This window comes from Passer montanus, unplaced genomic scaffold (genome assembly GCF_014805655.1).
Source record: "Passer montanus isolate IOZ18808 unplaced genomic scaffold, ASM1480565v1 scaffold52, whole genome shotgun sequence".
NCBI classification, from domain to species: Eukaryota; Metazoa; Chordata; class Aves; order Passeriformes; family Passeridae; genus Passer; species Passer montanus.
Window position 1 is genome coordinate 1,497,486 of NW_024370152.1, and position 19,436 is coordinate 1,516,921.

Consider the following 19,436-nt stretch of genomic DNA (forward strand, 5'->3'; position numbering starts at 1 on the left):
ATGCAAAAACATACAGAATCATTTAGGTTGTAAAAGACTCTCAAGTTCTTTGAGTACAGCCATGAACCCAGCACTATCAAGTCCACCCCTAAACCATGTCCCAAAGTCCCATATCTGCACATCTAAATACCTGTAGGAATGGTGATCCACCTACTTCCCTGGGCAGCCTGTTCCAATACTTTACAATCATTTCAGTGAAGAAACTTTTTCCTAACATGCAATCTAAACTTCCCGTAGCCCAGCTTGAGGCCACTTCCTTTTGTACTATGACTTGCCGCTTGGGAGTAGAGACTGACCCCCACCTAGTCTTCCTTTCTGGTAATTGTAGAGAGCCTCCTTTTCTCCAGGCTAAATAATACCATTCTCTAAGCTGCTCCTCATAGGATTTGTGCTCCAGACCCTTCACCAGCTCCACTGCCCTCTCTGGATATGCGCCAGCCCCCAGTATATATCCAGTAGTGAGGGGCCAAGAACTGGACACAGAACTCAAGGTGTGCCCTCACCAGTGTCAAGTACAGGGGAACAATCCCTTCCCTGGCACTGCTGGCCACACTATTGCTGATACAGGCCAGGATGTCATTGGCCATTGTGGCCAACCTGGGCACTCGACGTTCAGCTGCTGCCAACCAGTACGCCCCTGGCCCTTTTCCATCAGGAAGCTTTCCAGCCATTCTGGCCCCAGCCTGTAAGTTGTTGTGATCCAAGGGTGGGAGCTGGCACTTGACCTTTTTGGGTATCACACCACAGGCCTTGGATCCAGCCTGTCCAGATCCTTTTCCAGGGCCTTCCTGTCCTCCAGCAGATCAACACTTCTACCTAACTTGGTGTCGTGACTTGGTCCCCTTGTACAGGCAACTGATAAAGACAGAGATGGGGGGCAGGCAAAGCAAAGCGCATGACAAAAAAGCCTATCAGAGAAAGGAAAATGTGGGTGCAGATATAGAGAGGGGGAAGAGATGTGGGAAGGGAACAACAGAGAAGAGGAAGAGGAACAACTGGAGATAATGACAGAGGGGAGAGAGGAAGGGAAGCCACTGTGTTTTGGGAAGGACTCAAGAAAGCTTGAAAGACAAATAGGAAATCCCCAAGAGAGAGGAAATGCAAATCTAAGAGGGAGGAAAAGCAGGTTCAAGACAAGCCAAAAGCAGGGTATGGCTGGGGACAGCTCTACTGATTTAGAAAAATAACTATAGAGACGGAAAGGACAGAGAATGAGTGGGAAGAAGAAAGCACAAGTGAGACACTGCAAGAGAAGCATGCAAGAAAGTGTATCTGTCAAGAGACTGAAAAGCATGCAAAGGAGAAAGTAAAAGACAAAGAGAAAAAGGAAATGAGGGAGGGAAGTCCTACAAAAAAGGCATGTGAAAGAAGAAGGGTGGGGGAAAAGATGAGGATTCAGGTAAAAGATTTAACATGGAAGAGAGAAGGAGAGTGCAAGCAAATTGCATTTGAAAGTATCTGAGTGCATGTGAGAGCTGGAAAATCTGTGAGGCATGGGAAAGTATGCAATAAAGGAGAAAAGCTACAGAAGGGAAAGGAAGACACAAAAAGGAAAAACAAGAGGCATAAGGATGCACAAGATAAAGAACAAGAGGCTGAACATGCACAAGAAAGCAAGAGAAAAACAAAGCACATTCAAATGAGAGAGAGAGATCATTTGCATGCTTGCAAGAGTGAGAAAGTGCACAAGCAGTGAGAGCTGCATGCGTGAGAGGGGGAAGCACACAAGGGAGGAGCTGCAAGATGGGAACACTAAAAAGAGGAGAAGTGTGCCAAACAGGGGAAGAGCAGAAAGGTGAGGGAAACAGGTGAGAGAGAGGGGGAGAAAGGTATGTGAAAGAAGGGGAGAAGTGTGTGAGAGAAGATGTAAGAGCACATAAAGCAGGAAGAACACATACATAAGAAGGAGCTAGCATGATTGGGAGATGGATAAAGTGAGTAAGAGAGAAGGGGAAAAGCCATGATGGGGAATCAGGGAGCCATGAAGTGTGAGTGAGGAAGTGTGTGCAGAGGAAGGCTCATGCAGAAGCACGAAACAGGAAGAAGCATGCTTGCAAGGGGCAGAACCATGAGAGTGACAGAAGAGCATTGAGGAGGACAGCATGAAAGTGGGGAAGCCCACGAGAGAGAAATAAGCATAGCCAGGACAGGAAGCATATGCACAAGAGGCATAAAGCAAACACATGTGGCAAGTGGGAAAAGTCTGCATGTAAAAGAGGCAGGAAACCTAAATAGGAGGGGTGATGAAAGCACAGCCATGAGAAATGAAAGCACAGCCATGAGAGACAGGCAACATGCACAAGAAGGGTAAGTGTCTGACAGGATAGGAAAGCAAGAGGGAGGGGGGCAGAAAGAAGACAGCTGTAGCACCACAGAGAGACAAAGAGAGAGACTGACACAGTGAGAGAGGAGAATGAACAGAGGTGTTAAACCACATCCAGGTCCTCAGTTTGACTGGGACACCTCATGCATAAATAAATATTTACTCTTGTAATTCTATGCTTTCCATCTTGGTCTCTCTTCTCAGTCTGCATGCAGCAGTCTTATCTTGATGCAAGTGTGAGAGGGAGAGATGTGATGCACATGCAAGTGAGAAGAAGTATGAAAAACAGATGCAGAGTATGACTGAGAAGGGAAGTTTGGGGTGGGGTGGGCTGGTGGTGGCAAGCGGATAACAAGAGAGGGACAGGGAAGATACCAAACAAGCTAAAGAAAAAGATGCAGAGGAATGAGAGGACAGACAGCAAGCAAGATATAATGAAGGACATTGAGTCAGAGACAGCAGGAAAGCACAGAGGAAAATGAAACTTCATTTTATAGCAGCACCAAGCTTCACAGCTTTTCATCTACTATCAGCTGGGTTGACTAATCAAAATTTTCTTACAAGGCAGTGTAGAAAAACCTAATCCCTTTCATACAAGCTTACTAAAATTCTGCTTATTGCAGAATGATGTGGTTTTTGAAAATAACATACTGCACGACCACCTATTATCCTGCAACTTTGAGGAAAGTTAGTTTTCTTCTGTTAAGTTTCAGTAAGCATAGTTCAGTAACGACAGGAAGGACTGCCGTAAGTTTATTTGCAGACACAACACTTAACCAATCTTTCATCATTATCTTTTCAGCTTTTCAAGTCCTTTTAGAATCCTGTTAACAGTTTCTGACTAGACTGCCATTTTTCTCTGAGGATACTCTGCATGCTTACCATGGGAACATAAAACTTCCCCTAGGCTACTCATATCCAACATGGTTAATACTTATTGTCTTGATATATTCAATAAGCTTTGCATGTATTAACATTTAATGAACTCTCTTGTGCAAGCAACTTTGGGTAATCTAACCATACAGGATGGCAGAAAAATACTGTCTTACAACACAGAGGTTCCAAACAAAAATGAAGAACAAATACTGCACTCTTTTGTACAGAAAAGTGGTACTACATATTTGCATTGTAGGTAGCTGCAGTCTAAAGATGCAATGAGAACGTCAACTCAGCTATGTGCTCTTGAGCAAAAGTCACATGAAAACCAGAAGAACAAGAGGAAGAAGACAATGTAACCATGACAACCTCAAATCAGAGCTTGGGCAGAAATAAAAAGGATTTTCAGAACCCTTTCAATTCAGTATTATCCACAAAGAAAAAGTGATGGACTATTCAAATTAAAAAAGTATAGCTGACGTTACTCAAAGTGGTCTCTACCTAAGACTGCAGTTCTGCTGATGAGAACAAATCTCATAGCAATTGCAATAAACAGCATCAGCAAGACCATTTAAAAGGCAAGTGAGTAAGTCTCAATGATTTGGACAGTAGCTAGCACACTGGAGGACAAGTTCTCAATTAGGGTCATCAGTCATTACTGGCAATTAAACCTCATGTTGGATATGCTAACTCTAACAAAAATTAGATCACAATTTTTAAAGTTATAAATCTATTCAGACACTTAATTTTACCTATAGAAAGCAAAAATAACCTAACCTACCCCAAATCTGTGTATTCATAAATACTGAGCACACAACTTTCCTTAATACTTACATAGAAAGTGCTTCAGCTCCTAAAACTGATTCATGGAGCAAAAGGATGATATTTAGTTTGCAAATGGCTTTGAAATAACTTGTTATTTATTTATAACAGAAGCAACTCTACTTTGCTGGATTATTTTCCAATTAGAAAATACTTTTCAATACTGAGCATCATGGATGCCTGGAGGAAGCCTCATAGGAAAAGTCAGTGTCTTGACAACATGAAAAAGGAATGAATGAAGAGGTATCCATCACAGAGCAGTAACAAAGTCCAAGAGAAATCTCCAGCCATCTCTACAATGACAGCATCTCAGCAAAAACATAAGTGAGCAGAATACTCTTCCAGCTTGTGGCAATAAAACCCCAGCACAGCTTTAGCCAACCACTCCAGATGTCCATGCATATCAACAAACAAGTAGATAATCTTTCTTTCTATTTATTTAGAGAATGAGACTGCTACAGTATAACAGATAACAAGTATTACAATTTTAGAGAATGCAGCAGCAGATACTCTTAGATGCCAACATTTTTTCAGCTTGCACCTTCTTCAGCTAACCTAAGACAGAATGGATTTAAACAGAAGAATTAAAAACTATTTGTATAAAATACTGAAGCGTTCAGTGGAAAATGTTTGGACTGTCCTTTGTCTTTAAGGAGACACTTTCTATCCAGGACTCAAAAAAAAAGGTACTGAAACACTCACCACATGTATACTGAAACACTCACTGCATGTCCACCTTATGTCAGAAGGAAAAGTTTTAATGCATTAACATGGGTAGTGAACCCATGAGGGGTGTCTTAGATTGCAAATGGGGGTGTGTATTCTATCACCAACTGTTATAGGTGGGGCAGTTATCTTCTGCTAATCAGGCAGTTTTCTTTATCTCTTCTATGACCCATCCTCCCTCCAGGAGATAACTTCTGTTAATGGGCCACTGAGTGTCACTGCATGACTGATAAAATTACATCATCCCACTCGAGATGCTCCACCCAGGGGGAGGAGCCAAGCATTCCTACCTGGATATCATCTGAGATATGGAACACAACAGGCAGCTTTTTCCCACTGGACTCCCAGAGGAGCAGCTGTCTTCTTCACTGGATTCTCAGAGGAAGACCACCTACACCACCACTGGACCTTCAGAGGAAAACTGCACCCAGAGGATCACTGCTCCAACAGAACCACACCTGTCACTGCAGGAGGACTGCAGCCACCACTTAATCAGACTGCTACCAACACCCTGACTCACAGGGTGTCAGTGTTGTTTTGTATTACTGCATTTTTACTTTTACTAATAAAGAACTGTTATTCCTACTCCCATATCTTTTCCTGAAAACCCATTAATTTCAAAATTATAATGGAGGGAGGGAGGGAGGGAGGGAGGGAGTTTACATTTTCCATTTCAAGCGAAGGTCCTGCCCTCCTTAGCAGACACCTGTCTTTTCAAACCAAGATGGGGGACTCAGTCAATCAAACACATTCAGCTGAAGATAGCAAAAGCTGACATGAACTGCTGAAATTCCTTCAGCTAGCACACCTTCCTAATTCTGTTTAGGTCAGCATCACAAAAGAATTCAGAGCAAAATTTAAGTTTGCAGTGCCAGAGCCCTACATTAACAAAGTCAAGGTATAAAATTAAAGTTATGCAACTATTAACACCCTCCTGTTGGGCATACATCAATTTTTGCTATCTGAAAGCCATTTGCTAATGTGAAAGCACTGTTACAGCTTTTGACATCTGAGGAACAAAAACTAATAGGCATGCAGGCTTCTAGTGCTAGGGAACACACACCAGTTCACCCTGACACCTAACTAACTAAACCAACACAGATTTCAATGTGCTGGTAATCTGAAAACTATCACGATGCCTAACTGAAGAGTAGTAATTACACAACACTCTGAACATCTCTGAACATCATCTACATGACAATTTGGTTTGGGTAGGAGCTTAGAAACTGAATCCATCTGGAGTGTACTGCACAGTGAGGTCATATAATATAGGCCAAGTTATCCAACAACATGGCCCTTTTCCAGTTTTAAGGACCCAAAACCCCAAAGTTCTATCTCAGATCAGAGCAACAGAGCAGTCACTGTAAAAACTACCTTTTATATGAACCAGGTACTCACAGGAATTTATGCAAGTCACACACAGAACACTTGGTTAAGTTCAGGCATCAGTTTAATCAGTACTCCCCATTTCAAAAATAATTTCAAGAGTTATTGCACAGTTTCCATGGAGACTGAACCTAAAGAGTTCTTTCTATTTCTGTCTGTGAAAATCCCTTCACATTTATGCTGCCAAGTTTCTCAGGAGAGCCTGAACGATTAAAAGTGGCAGTAATATTCATGTTAGTGTCTATCACATGCCACTTAATTATTTTAGAAACACATTTACCTTTCCATATGAGGAGAATATCTTATAGTTTCACGAGTTTATTCAGATGAAAGCAAACTATTTATGGACTTCCAACTACATTTCCACAGCAAATGTACTATCTGAAAGCATCCTTATCTTCTATTCCACCTTATCATACCAACAAAACACATATGGGCTACATGTATCTAATGCATTTTCATCTCACAAGTAGGCTCTTAATGTCTCCCATCGCATCTCCACAAGCAAACCAGTATTTTCTGATATTTTCCTAGCCTAGTTCAGGCTAGGAAAAGCGGACATTCAGGTAAACTGAAAAACTATTCAGACGCTGCAGAAATTCCATTTGAAGGCCAGTCACCAGTGATCAACCACAGGATGTCACACAAGGGGCCAGTACTGTTTAATGTCTTCACTAATGAACTAAGTCATGTGATGAATTAGGGGGCAATGTCCCTTCAGCGAGTCTGCACACAATACACAACTGGGAGGAACAGTTTGTACAGGAGCCGGGTCTGCAGACGAGTCTGCTGCTACTCAGGGGCATCTCAACAGGCTGGAGAAATGGACTGACAAGAAACTCAAGATGTTTAACAAAGGGAGACACCAAATTCTGCACCACACACCAGAACAGGCGTGGGGCGGACCATCTTGAAAGCAGCTAGGTAGAGGAGGACATACGTCATTCCTGCTGGACAACAAGTTGAGCATGAGGAAGCAATGTTCCCATGAATCAACGCAGGGCTGTAGTGTGAAAAGTGGAGCCAGCAGGTTGAAGGAGGTGATCTTCCCTCTCTGTTGAACAGTTGTGAGATCATACCTAGGGTTCTGGATCAAATTTTGGGGTCCCCAGTACAAGACAGACATGGGGCTACTGGAGTAAATGCACTGAAAGCTCACAAATATGTCTCAGGGACTGGAGCTTCTGACAAAGTGAGAGGCTGAGAAAGCTGGGACATTTAACCTTGAGCAGAGAAAGTTTGGCAGGGTTCTCACCAATGTTCATAAATGTCTCATGGACAGAACAAGATCTACTCAGACTCATCTCACTGGTGCTCAGTGAAAGGATGAATGATATACAACAAACTGCCCTTAAACACCAGAGAACAACTGTTTAACTCCAAATGCTGCCATATGCTGGAACAGGTTGTTCAAGAAGACCCTGGAGCATCTCTGCTTGCTCTGGCTGACCCTCCTTTTGGCAGGAGGGTCAGCCCTCAGGAGGGTCTAGACTCAAGTATTCTGTGGCTTCATAAATGCAAAGTGCCAAAAGAGGGAAGGGTATGTATGCGTACCTGCACCTAGGCAATGATGCCCAATGCAAGAAGCTCTGGTAAGCCAACCCAACTGATGCAGCTGTAAATTACATGGACTCTGCTCAAGTGGCTAAAATTAACAAAGGCTTGGAATCAGGCTTTCCTATCCAGGCCAACCTCCTCAGATGCAACAGCTACATCTGAGCTGTTAAACAGGTTTCAGAATGCAAGGCTCTGCTAAGAATGACGGTCTTGAGTGGTTCTGGGCACATCTTAATCTTGCTCTCAGAACCACAATCAAAAAGCAAGTGTTTGAATTCCACTAACCAAGGCACATTGCTATAAAGCAGTTAATAAGAAGCTTTTATAAAGAATATCCTAAAGCATCTATTACTTAAAAAAAAAAGTTCAGTCTCCCATACACTTAAGAAAACACATTAAGTAGCCAACCCCCTCCCTTCTGCAGTTTCAGCTTTGGTTCCAAGAAGTAAGAAGCAAGTAAGAAGAGTAATTTGGACAGCAATGGCAATCCACAAGAATAAAAAATAAAAAGCATACAGACCAAGTTCTGAGCAGATTAACATATCAATTTAAGCAAGTCCCAGCAGCTAGAGATTCCAGTCCATATTTATGGACTGTTTCATTGAAGAAACAGCCTTACCAGTTGACCGAAATGAACCTTAGAATGGCTACAGACAGACTGATTGATGGAATCTACTTACATAAGTGATGTGGGTGTTACAGGCCGAAGCTACCCATTTGAGAGCAGGTTAAGCCAGCTCTGTACCTGGCAACACTACTAGCTGAGATTTAATCTGCAAAAATTCAACCAAGAAAACATCAGAATAACAAGCAACACTACTGTAGAGGCACATTATTTGAAGCAATACCAAACAAGTACAGACACTCAAAGATTTTGTCTGTCACCAAAAGCTTTTCGTTATTTTGTTAGAAGAGCTTTCCAAAAACATGCTGAGTGTTATCATTTTCCCTTCACTGTGTGTTAGTGTTCATCACAGTCTGCAGTCTAGGTTTTAAACAACAATAAAACTGTAGTTCTTTAAATTACAGGAGCTATTTTTTTTTTCTCCTCCTTCCCCAGACAATGCCACCAAGGTAGTGCTCTCTACTCTGCTTGGAATCCTCCAAGCTCAAACAAAAAGTGCCAGTTCGAAAGCGCCTACAGTATAACAACAAAGAATGGAGATTTGCACCACAAAAAAAAAAAAAAAAAAAAAAAAAAAAAAAAAAAAGGCAGAAACGCAGATGTGAACTCTTAAAATGGCACAGAGCTATTTTAAACAAATCACAGCAGAGGTATAAAGGAATTGGGAAAAACAGGACATTGAGAGAATGCAAGCAATACCCAGATTCATGGGTAACATATTTACCAGAAGACAAGTGGCAACACTTTTTATATGTTCACTATTTCATAAAATAGAGTGAAAGAATGGAGAACACTTGGAGAGTTTGGATACTGGAAAAATGTATTGATTGAGCAAAGCAGTAACTAAAGCTAAACTGGGGAGCATTAGAAACAGAGTTAAAACTCAGTTTGGTGTCAAGTCAGCAGGTAGTAAGGAAAATTCAGGAAAGGGCTTTCTAACTTTACACAAATCAAGACATCAATAATCAGTGTACTCCACATATACTCCTGCTGAAGCAAAAAAATTAATGGAGTGAATGAACAGAGAAAAGCCTGGTTTTCAGAAGTATTATATTCAAACACCAGTACTCAGACCGTATCAATCTATTTAAGACAAAAGACAACTTCAGGGTAGCTGGCCTCAGACTAAGAGGTAAGGTTTACAGTGAGTCTCAATTTACACTAAGTGCATGAGTAGATCAATACAATGGCCCAGCATTGGTCTGCATAAATCCACAGCAACCAAGAAGAGATTGCTAGACATCTTTAGAGAGCCATGTAGCAGAGAGGCAAATCAGTGAGCAAAGGTTAATCACTCTGAATACCTGTTAAGAAGCCTGTTAATCTAGAAAAATGGACACAGTGACTGGGCACAAATTTAGTCTGCTAGAACAGGTCCCTCCTGGCTCAAAAACCTCCACTGGTCTGTGCAGCTTGGTCAGCTGGTGATCCCATCTCCTTACACCTTTAATGAGCCAACACAAGCATAGTGTAGGCATAGCCCAAAGTAAAAGGAGCAAGAAGAGAGAAGGAGAAAGAAGGAAAGGGAGAAGAGAGAAGCCAGAAAACAAAAATCACTGACAGGGTGAGACCAGATGACACTATGTAGATGAAGGGAGTCAGAGGTTTACAGGTGTTGACAAGTAAGGCAAAAAGTTGTGCTAAACTAAATACTGTCTAAAATCCCGCCTACTGAGCCTACTGCAATATTTTTACAATCACTAAAAAAAAGTAAACAACAGAGAAAAGACTCTGAGATGGTAAGAATTTTGACACTGTCAAATCTGTTAAAATTCATGAAGTTTTGGCATTTGTACATTGATATGATACAATAACCCCCCTATTTAAACATACTGTATCACTCAGTTTAAATAACCTGAATGATGAGTTAAAAGCAATTTTAAAGAGTCCAATCTGATTTTATATGCACACTCTTAAATTACATTAGCATTTTACAACTGTCTTCTTAAAATTCCAATTCCAATGCAATAATTCATTTTACTTTAACTCATCCACTACATAAGATACCCAAAGAAATACAAGTTAAGTTTGAATTCCATTCTTATACTTTAAAAAGCTCTTCTCAGATCTTCAAAGGTTTCAAGAAAAATGTTTTTAGGCAGAACATGCTGTCATAAAAAGAAAAAAATAAAATTTTAAGTAATTTAGCACAGCAAACTGAGAACTCATTAAGAAACAAAATTAGTAAAGCATACATGTAGATACCCAAAGCAAAGCCTCTGCAGATAAAATGGAACTGTAAGAGTTAGGTGAACTTATACTGAAAAAAGTAACAAGCATTTTTTAAATACAAAACTACCATTCAGAGAAAAAGATAATGTGAACATATATATTTCTTTGAAAATATATATGCTTCATGTATGGTGTTTATAACTGCAGTGCATAGAGCAGCATTGCTTTAGTTCAAAAGTTATTACCTGCTAACTTCAGAACTCAAGTAGCACAGCAGATGGATGGCCCAAAGGAAAGGTCCCGCGTATGTTGCAAATGCTGTGAGGAAGATAGCTGGTATCTCCACATAGCTGTCTAGTCCCACAAAACCTGCTGAAATGTCCACAGTAGCAATGCCATTTGAATTTCCCTGAAAACAGGATAAAGTAGTAAATATCCAAATACCTACAAAGACACATTTTAAATACATTAGAATAATATTAATTATTGCACCCCTTAAGGACTTACTCTTTAAATTGCTTTACAGTACAGCCATATTCTCTACATCTGAATTTCAATAACACAGCTTACCAAACAAGTGTTTTTAATTAAAATTTACAGATTAACAAAGGCATAAACAGCACGCTACTTTGCGAGTCTTATTTTTTCTGCAAATTAACATGCCTATTGTTTAATAAGTTACATTTTAAAAAATTACAATAAACAGCTCCACTTGCTGATTTCAGATACATTAATGAAAAAGATGCATCTTTTTTGTCACACAAGGTTAGAACACAAGATTTTAAGTCTGCTGCCTAAAATTACACCAAGAATAAATACTTCTTGCCCTTAGAGACAGCAGGACTCTAATTTAGAGCTGTAATGGAACATTATATCGCCCACCTGCCTGCCTCATGGCACAAGTTCCTGCATGTAAACAGATTAAGACAGGCAAATTTAGAGAGGTTTCTCCTTCTTAAGTCCCTGTACCACATAAGATTGCACTGAAATAGACCACAAGTCAGTCTAGATAGCCTGACTCATCAGTAAAAAGCATTTAAACCTACCAAGAGAAACACAGAAGGAACATACAGCAATTAAAGTATCAAGAGCTGTCAAAGTCTGGTATGTTTTACCTAGTTTTCTTTTCCAGTGGCCAGAATCACTAAATAACAAGAAATAGTGCAAAACTGAAGGAAGTGTTTTCCATTGAAAATCCAAATACCTAAAGTAACAAAGACGCCCTATGATTAAGGTAGAATATTTCTTAAATTAACAGGTCACAGATAGGTTTCCTCAGACTAGTGAGAAAGCTCTCAGATATTCTTGCTGTACCTTGAGAAACTGATCAGTTTCTACAGCACTGATCTTCTAACAGCCATCAAACCCTCTTTTTCCACCTACAGAATCCCAGAACAACACTAATGTAAAGACTGTCACCACCAATAGCCTTAGACTCAATCCCAGCAGAGTATATGAGGAGTGGTAGCTCCCCATTTCCCCCAAACCTGACCTCGGATCACCTTAGTGACTGCAGTCCTCTTGAACTGCAAAGTAACCCAGCAAGGAAGTGCGATTATCAAATACACACTTCTGTGACAAAGCCCAGAGCACACAGGGAAGATAAAAGATTGGCAGCTCTTTTAGGTACATAACTAACTGGGCACCAGCAAAGAAACCCTATTCCTGAGATAGCTCTAAAACCTAAGAGAAAAAGCATCCGTGTTGATGGAACTATTCAGAGCCCATTCTGAGTAGTCACCATCCCAGTCAATCTCACATGAAGATATCCCCACAATATAAGAGAAGCCTGAAGCTGTAAGAGGGCTGTATGGTATGGAGTTTACCAAGATATCATACAGTAGAAAAATCTTCACTTATGACTGTTAGTCTTGCTCATTTTGACTTTCATCGTGCACCACTGTAGTAAATCACTGCACCAGTGTAATCAATTATTGTTATGCATTTAGTGCAATATCCAGCAATGCCAGGAGCAAAGCACAGCACACCTAAGGACAAGCAGCTAAAAAAACCCAACATGTCTGTGCCCTAGAATCTGTAATATGAGACTGGAAAAGAAAGCTGTAAAATAAGACTACTTCTCAGGTTTAACCAGTACAGACTGAGGTCATGGCAAGAGCAAAAAGGTAACACTTTGAGCACTGAGTAGAGTGCTGCTTCTCAATAAGTTGGAGTTTGACAGGGACAGGTATGGAGGGAACCTGTTCTCTTTTCCTCCAGTTCCTGTCCACAGCAGCAGGTCTTTTGCCCACATCTACTTATTTTCCATTGTCCTTCTCCTCTGCATGCTGCGTACAGAGTAGAAAAGCTGAGACATTAGGTGATCCTTCCCTCTCATGTCATGAGGAGCTGAAAGGTCTCTTTACACTGTTTAATCCACACACACATGGTTGACCTTTGACATCTTGGGGCAACTCCCCATGCCACTATATGTGAGAAGAAGCACAAATAAATGCTGCACTGCAGTGCATGTCATTGGTCCTGCAGAACTGATGCAAGCAAAAAGATGTATTTCCCTATGGAATGTAGTCAAGGCAAGTAAGGAACCTGGAGGAAGGAACTGGTTCTCCTTCTCCTCAGCTCCCTGAGTCCCTTCCCCACAGGGCTCACTCCATCTGTCTTTGTTTGAAGTGACACAGCTGTAGAACAAGGACACACACAACTCCAAATCACACTGTGAGAAGTGTCCAAACATCTTATTCCAACCGTGAATCTGCCGAGCCTCATGGATACTACTGTCACTGTTCTACTGGAAGAGCCCTGGTGAGTAGTAAGAAGCATTTTTTCTTCAAGTTAAATTTCTTTCTCCAAGACAAATTAATGTAATTACACAAAATTTTTCACAGCTATAAATTCGAATACTCCACACAATAAATAACTGACAATTCAGAGTGCCTCCTTTTATTTTAACATATCACTCTAGTATTTCAGAAAAGGTTGGCCAGAAAGGTTCTGCTGTCTCCAGACAGACCTTGGAGGTTTCAAGACCCTAAGCCATCTCATTTGACCTCACAGCTGACACTGTTCTGAAAATGGGACTGAACTGTGAGTCTGCTGAAGTCCTTTCCAATGTAAATTATCCTACAATGCTTTGAAATCATAACAAGAAAAAGTTAAAATCACTTTAAATACTCACTCTTTACTTAAAGGAAAGTTGAATTAGATATAAGTAATTCTAAATAATACAAAACTATTCTGGTTTCCTCCAGTGACAAAAAACACCAGAAACTGGAACTGTATTTTCTTTCTCCCATTCCGCAGAAATACTGCTCTAAGCATGGCAACAAAACTCTGCAAGACTAATAAATAAATACATGGAATTTTTGTTCATTTATGAGCATTCACACAAGGAAATGAAAATATTTTTAGCAATATTTACAGCAAAATAAGTTTTTTATGAGCTGGTTTATTCAAGAGAAAAAAACCCAAGTAATTTATTTCTATTTTTACTGCATTTTAAGGATAAATAGTAATGATTAAGATATAACATACTTTTAGAACATGGCTGTTGAGTTATGAGATGTGGACAACTCCAGACTTAGGAAAAAATCAATTATTCAAGCTCATTGCAAAATTCATCACAAGACTCTCAAGCTTTCAATAATATTCTGATAAATAAGTTGTACTCTGACTAAATGTATTAATTGCATTTATTTTTGACAATACTGGAGTATTTTAAACTTTGCTTCACTTCATCATTTCACACAAAGTAATAAATCAAGCAAAGGCATTTAATTACTAAAACAAAACTAGAAAACAAATTGGGTTTACTCAGCTCCACATTAATAACACAGCACTTTATTCAGACAATCTCTAGAAACCTCCAAGCATGAAGACTGCACAACCTGTGTGAGCAACCTTTTCCTCTGCTTCTTATTCACTATTTGCACTTACTATTCTTGCTAAAATGCTGAAAAAATGACATCACACATAGCCTTCCCATTTAATTTACAACTGTTTAACAAATCTGACTTTTAGATCTAAACTGCTAGAAAGCAGAAAGGGACTTCCTTTGGTTCTGCAAAGGAAGGTAAGCTGGGAAACGAGTGTGAAAACAAGGCATCTGAGCAGAGTAAAACAGGATTCTTCAGTGCCATGTCCAGGTCAGGGCTGGATCCAGAGATAATGATCAGGGCTAGATGCAGCCCAGGGCAGCAAGTCTGTAATGACAAGACAAACCCAAGATTAGACTAGAAAGCCCAACCATCAGGTCCAGGTCCAGAACAGGATCAAGGAAGTTTAAGACAGGCACACACATACCTGCTTACACAGCTGGCATACAATACAGACAGTAAAGCATCAGATTAAAGCAGAACCAGAATGGAAAGAAGAGCCAGGCCTTTCCTTCTGCTTTTCTCCCATCAACTCCTCTCTCCATCAAGGACATGACCCTCAAGTCTGCTAACTAAACTCTGAGACAGGAGATGCAGTCAGGGTTCAGACACAAACAAAATGCAGAGTGTAAAACCAAGTCTAAGATCAACGTATTTGTTCTCATCCTGTCCTGTATTGCCAAGCAAATTGTATTTTATTTGCCATCTGTATGGCAGTTGTCTTCTGTTAAGTGGGCAGTTTTCCTTATCTCTTCCACACCCACTCCTCCCTCCAGGGAGACATCTGCTGATAACAGGCTACGGAATGTCACTGCATGACTGATAACAGCTACAGCATCCCATTGGGAGATGCTCCACCCAGGGGGAGGAGACAAGCATTCCTACCCAGATATAATCTGGAGATTCTGGAACACCAGCACACCTTCTCCACTGGATTTCCCAGAGGAGCAGCAGCTGCCTCTTCCACTGCATCTTCAGAGGAAGACTACGCCTTTCCACAGGATCACTGCTCCAACAGAACCGCACCTGACACTCCAGGAGGACTGCAGCCACAATTCCAACTGGATGCTACCAACACCCTGACCCACAGGGTGTCAGGTTGTGTTCTGACTCTGTCAGTGTTGTTTTAGTTTACTGCATTGTTTATTTTATCTTTTTATTTGCTTCTTTAATAAAGGACTGTTATTCCTGCTCCCATATTTTTGCCTGAGAGCCCCTTAAATTCAAATTTATAGCAATTTGGAGAGAGGGGGTTTACATTTTTCCACTTCAGGGGAGGCTCCTGCCTTCCTTAGCAGACACCTGTCTTTCGAACCTAAGACACAACCCCCCATCCTTCTTTTTTTTTCTACTTACATGCAAAATCAAAAAGTTAGCTTCCACACCACGGCACTTCATTTTTTCCCCCAGGTTCATCAGCTATAGCAATGGATTAACAAAATGTAGTATCTGTTCCTGTCAGCTTTGCTTATTCTGTACACTTGGGATTTTTGCAGATCTACTTCCATGAAGTCTTGAAGGACTCTACAATACTTTTTTGAAAGAACAGTGCCTTATTCATTAAATATGCTACCCTGAACAAGGCTATTTTTACTGGCATATTCAAAAGACCATCACTTACAATCCACACTCAGCAAGACAGTTACTCCTTTAGTCATTATGTACCATATCATCTACCAAGACTTAATAAAGACTCAGCAACACGGGCAATTCTCATTTACTTCATAATCACAGCAAGATGTGTGCAAAAAGTAGTTCTCCAAACCTCCTATTTCCAGATGGAAGCATTTCATATTTCATTTATTTTTCTCTTTTCCTGCCTCATTCGGCCAGCACAGTCTTAATTTAGTATCCAATGTGATCTACATCACCAGTGAATTTCAATGGTATTTAGTTCTTGTATTTCAACAATAAGCCTGCTATTTTTTGTATGCTACATTAGATCTTTATGTCTTTCTGGAAATTAAAACCTTAGCATCAGTCTGAACTCAGTAAGTTCAATACTGAAGCTCTAGCGACCACAGAACTTGGAGAAACAAAGTAAAGACATTTAAATCTAAACCAACAGTACAGATCATATCTAATAATACAGTTGTGCTTCCTTCACATCTCTCCCCTAGAATTCTAGCATAGGTATTGCTTGCTCCTGAGGCAGTAAACAAATGACCATCTGTTACTAAGAGCAAGCTAAACAGAGGTCAACATTTAAGGGGAGAATTTGATGGACTCCTCCAGCAGAAACAGACCAGCTGTACTTCCTTAATGTTTATTCAGTGTCTGAGAACAAACCATACATGCTCTGTCTGAAAGACAACCCTGTCCTAAGTCAGTCAAAATGTATGAACTTAGCACTGATGGTCATGAACAGGACAGGTAGTTGCCAAACCTGGGACACCTGAACTGTACTCAGTAAGAACACTGTCACTTCATGGGGAGGCACAGAAGTAAGGTGGGGATCTGAAAGCTGTCAACAAGCAAAGACCTTCCTGGTTTTCCCACAAGGTAAAGGAAAAAAATCAAATGCCTTATTCAAACAAGTAAAATCTGTTACTAAACCAGTATAGGTACATCCAGACCTCCACCCTCCATCACTCACTTAAGGAAGAGCTGGAAAATCTACAAACCATGCTGAATCATCTCTAGCTTCACTGGGGTCATTTGCCTATGGTACTCTCGAGATACATGAAGAAAGCTTGAGTGCCTGCATTTGTCAGAAGAGGTGTGAGTAAACAAGGAGAGGTTACCTCCATGTGTTTGGGCGACTGGTGTCCCAGTGCAGGGGATAGATTTTTTTTTCCAAATCAGGTACACAAAATAGCATAAATATTGGTAAAAGCTCACCTGTTGTATATCTGGTATGGATCCTACATCTGTAGTACAGTGACTATAGATGGCAATTAATTATCAACATAGAGTTGCCAGTTAATTATGTGTCACTAATAAACTAAAGAAAATTTCAATCCTGATTTTAAGATGTACAAATTGAGCACTTTTCCCTTTGCAACACGTCATTCATATTCTAGACAGAACTCAAAGGAAAGGGAAGAAGATATTTAAATACATGTTTTAAAAAATCAATAATGAAGAATTCAGTTTTGTATGTTGACAGCTTTTTGATTTTCCCAGATAATGCAGATTAGAATGCCACACTGAGGAAAACAACATAAAAGAGGCATGAAATTACATATAATTTCTGGAGGAAGTTCCTTTAGTCCTTGGAAATATGGACCCAGACTGGAAAAACTATTCTCAGAATAAACTGAAAGAAATTTACAAATGGAAGAGAGAGCATTAATTAGATTTTGAAGCACCTTTGTAACATCTGTAATTTATGAACTACCAGCTCACCCATTCTACTTTTCTATGCTAATATTCTGCAAATCAGATAACTGCTTTTCAATTGTGAAATGCAAAAAAAAAAAAAAAGTCCCTTGCATGAATTTGTTTCTTTCCATACCTTCAGAACAGTTTTTTCATCAGAGAATAAAAGATCAAGCAAACATTTAAAAATGGGTATTTTGGTCAAACTCTTAATCTCCACCCTAAAAAGGCATCTAATATGAATGTGCTTACAACATTTCTAAAAGAGAACTAAAAACTTTTTCTCTAAGGGGGTGGGGGTGTTGGGAAAGAAAACTGCATCTGACTTCACCCTTAAAAGCTCTTTTTTCACTAGCAGAGTTGATTTCTCTATTTCTGAAACATTTCTAAGATGTTCTGAAAACAGAAAAACAGAAAGAGAAATAAAGAGGGACAATAGAGGAAATCCTTCCTGTTCTATTACAATTAATTTGTAATTTTAATCGGTCTTGGGTGTCGTGAATAAGCACGCACCTTAGTTTTTGTGGACAGACACACAAAAAAATTCTAGAAGACTGTTAGCATGTTCTTCGGAAACTGATACTTTTAAAAAGGCACTGTGCTAAAACAACGTAAGAATTCCTCAAAACTTTTGCTAAGCCATTGCTAATTCAAAATAATCTTCTCAAAGCTAGAGCTTTGGGACATGTGATGGGACACAAAAAGGCAGCTTCTTATCTGGGCCTGTCCTATTTCATACAAAGCAGCATGAGAAACAACATGGGGGAAAAAGCTTTGCTGTGCTTCTAACAGAAGATTTGATAAGTAACTATCACCCAGATCAGATCATTTTCTGGATCTTACAGTGATGGGAGATGCACAAAGACCCATCTAGAAATCTGGCTCATAACACAGCAATGGAGAATTTCTCATTTATGAGATTTGGATGCTGTGACTCAGCAACATGTCTATGTGGAAGAAATTCCCTTGTCAGATCTAATTTTTCAAATATCCTGAAGTTTGTTGAAATCTGTATCATACTGGAAGTTATTATTTCCAAAGGAAACACTTCTAGAAGAAATGTCAAAATTGCCAGCTGAGTGACAGGACCTAGGCCGATGCTCTGAAACTGCAGGATGTGCAATAACACAATTTATAGTCACGTAAAATGGAAATCACTTCCAGTCTTCTAAAAATGAAAAAAACTCCTCAATTGCAAGGGTAGTTGAAACTGCAAAACATTGATCATGAAAAAGAGCAGTCTTCCCCATAACACCAGTTTAAGACCACTAGAAAGCTGAAACATATGTTACTAGATCCTGTTATCTTCTACTGGTCTTGCATAAATATGTTTTTATTGGTGTAGGGAAAACCCTTTGACACAGCACAGTAAAATGGAAGGATGTATCAAGCTCTTGATACTTCTAACAGCTTATTTCTGGAAGATGTTTACAGCTGCTTCAAAGCTGATGTAAATTCTTCCAGAAAAGTTAGTCCAAAATTTTTGGCATCATTCAGACCAGAAAAGACACAACATTTAATCTGCCATATTAAACTTCCAAAACAAAACTATTACTTTAAGAAGCTTTTGGTTTCTTTTCCATCATGCCATCCTGGTTGAAGATACATGGGCTACATTTATCTAAGGCACATTCATCTCACAAGCACTTTTAAGCATCTCCTCAGGCAAACAGATGCAGTCCAGGCTAGGAAGCTGGACACTCATGTGGATTGGAAACTGCTCAAATGTTGAGTTCACAGGGCTGCCATCAGCAGCGTGAAGTCCATCTGGAGGCCAATCACTAGTGATCAGCCA

General features: G+C 40.0%; 1 protein-coding gene across 6 annotated transcripts in view; it reads right to left on the reverse strand.

Moving 5' to 3' along the window:
- The window catches only part of PIGG (phosphatidylinositol glycan anchor biosynthesis class G), a 72,400-nt gene that overhangs the window by 9,864 nt on the left and 43,100 nt on the right, over positions 1 to 19,436 (reverse strand). For 5 of the 6 annotated variants that reach the window (XM_039724069.1, XM_039724064.1, XM_039724065.1 and 2 more), the window contains one exon: positions 10,733 to 10,896. In XM_039724069.1, coding sequence (XP_039580003.1) covers positions 10,733 to 10,896 — 164 coding nt within the window. Of the gene's footprint in view, positions 1 to 10,732; positions 10,897 to 19,436 lie in introns of those variants that run through there. The other variant, XM_039724068.1, reaches the window with a different exon arrangement.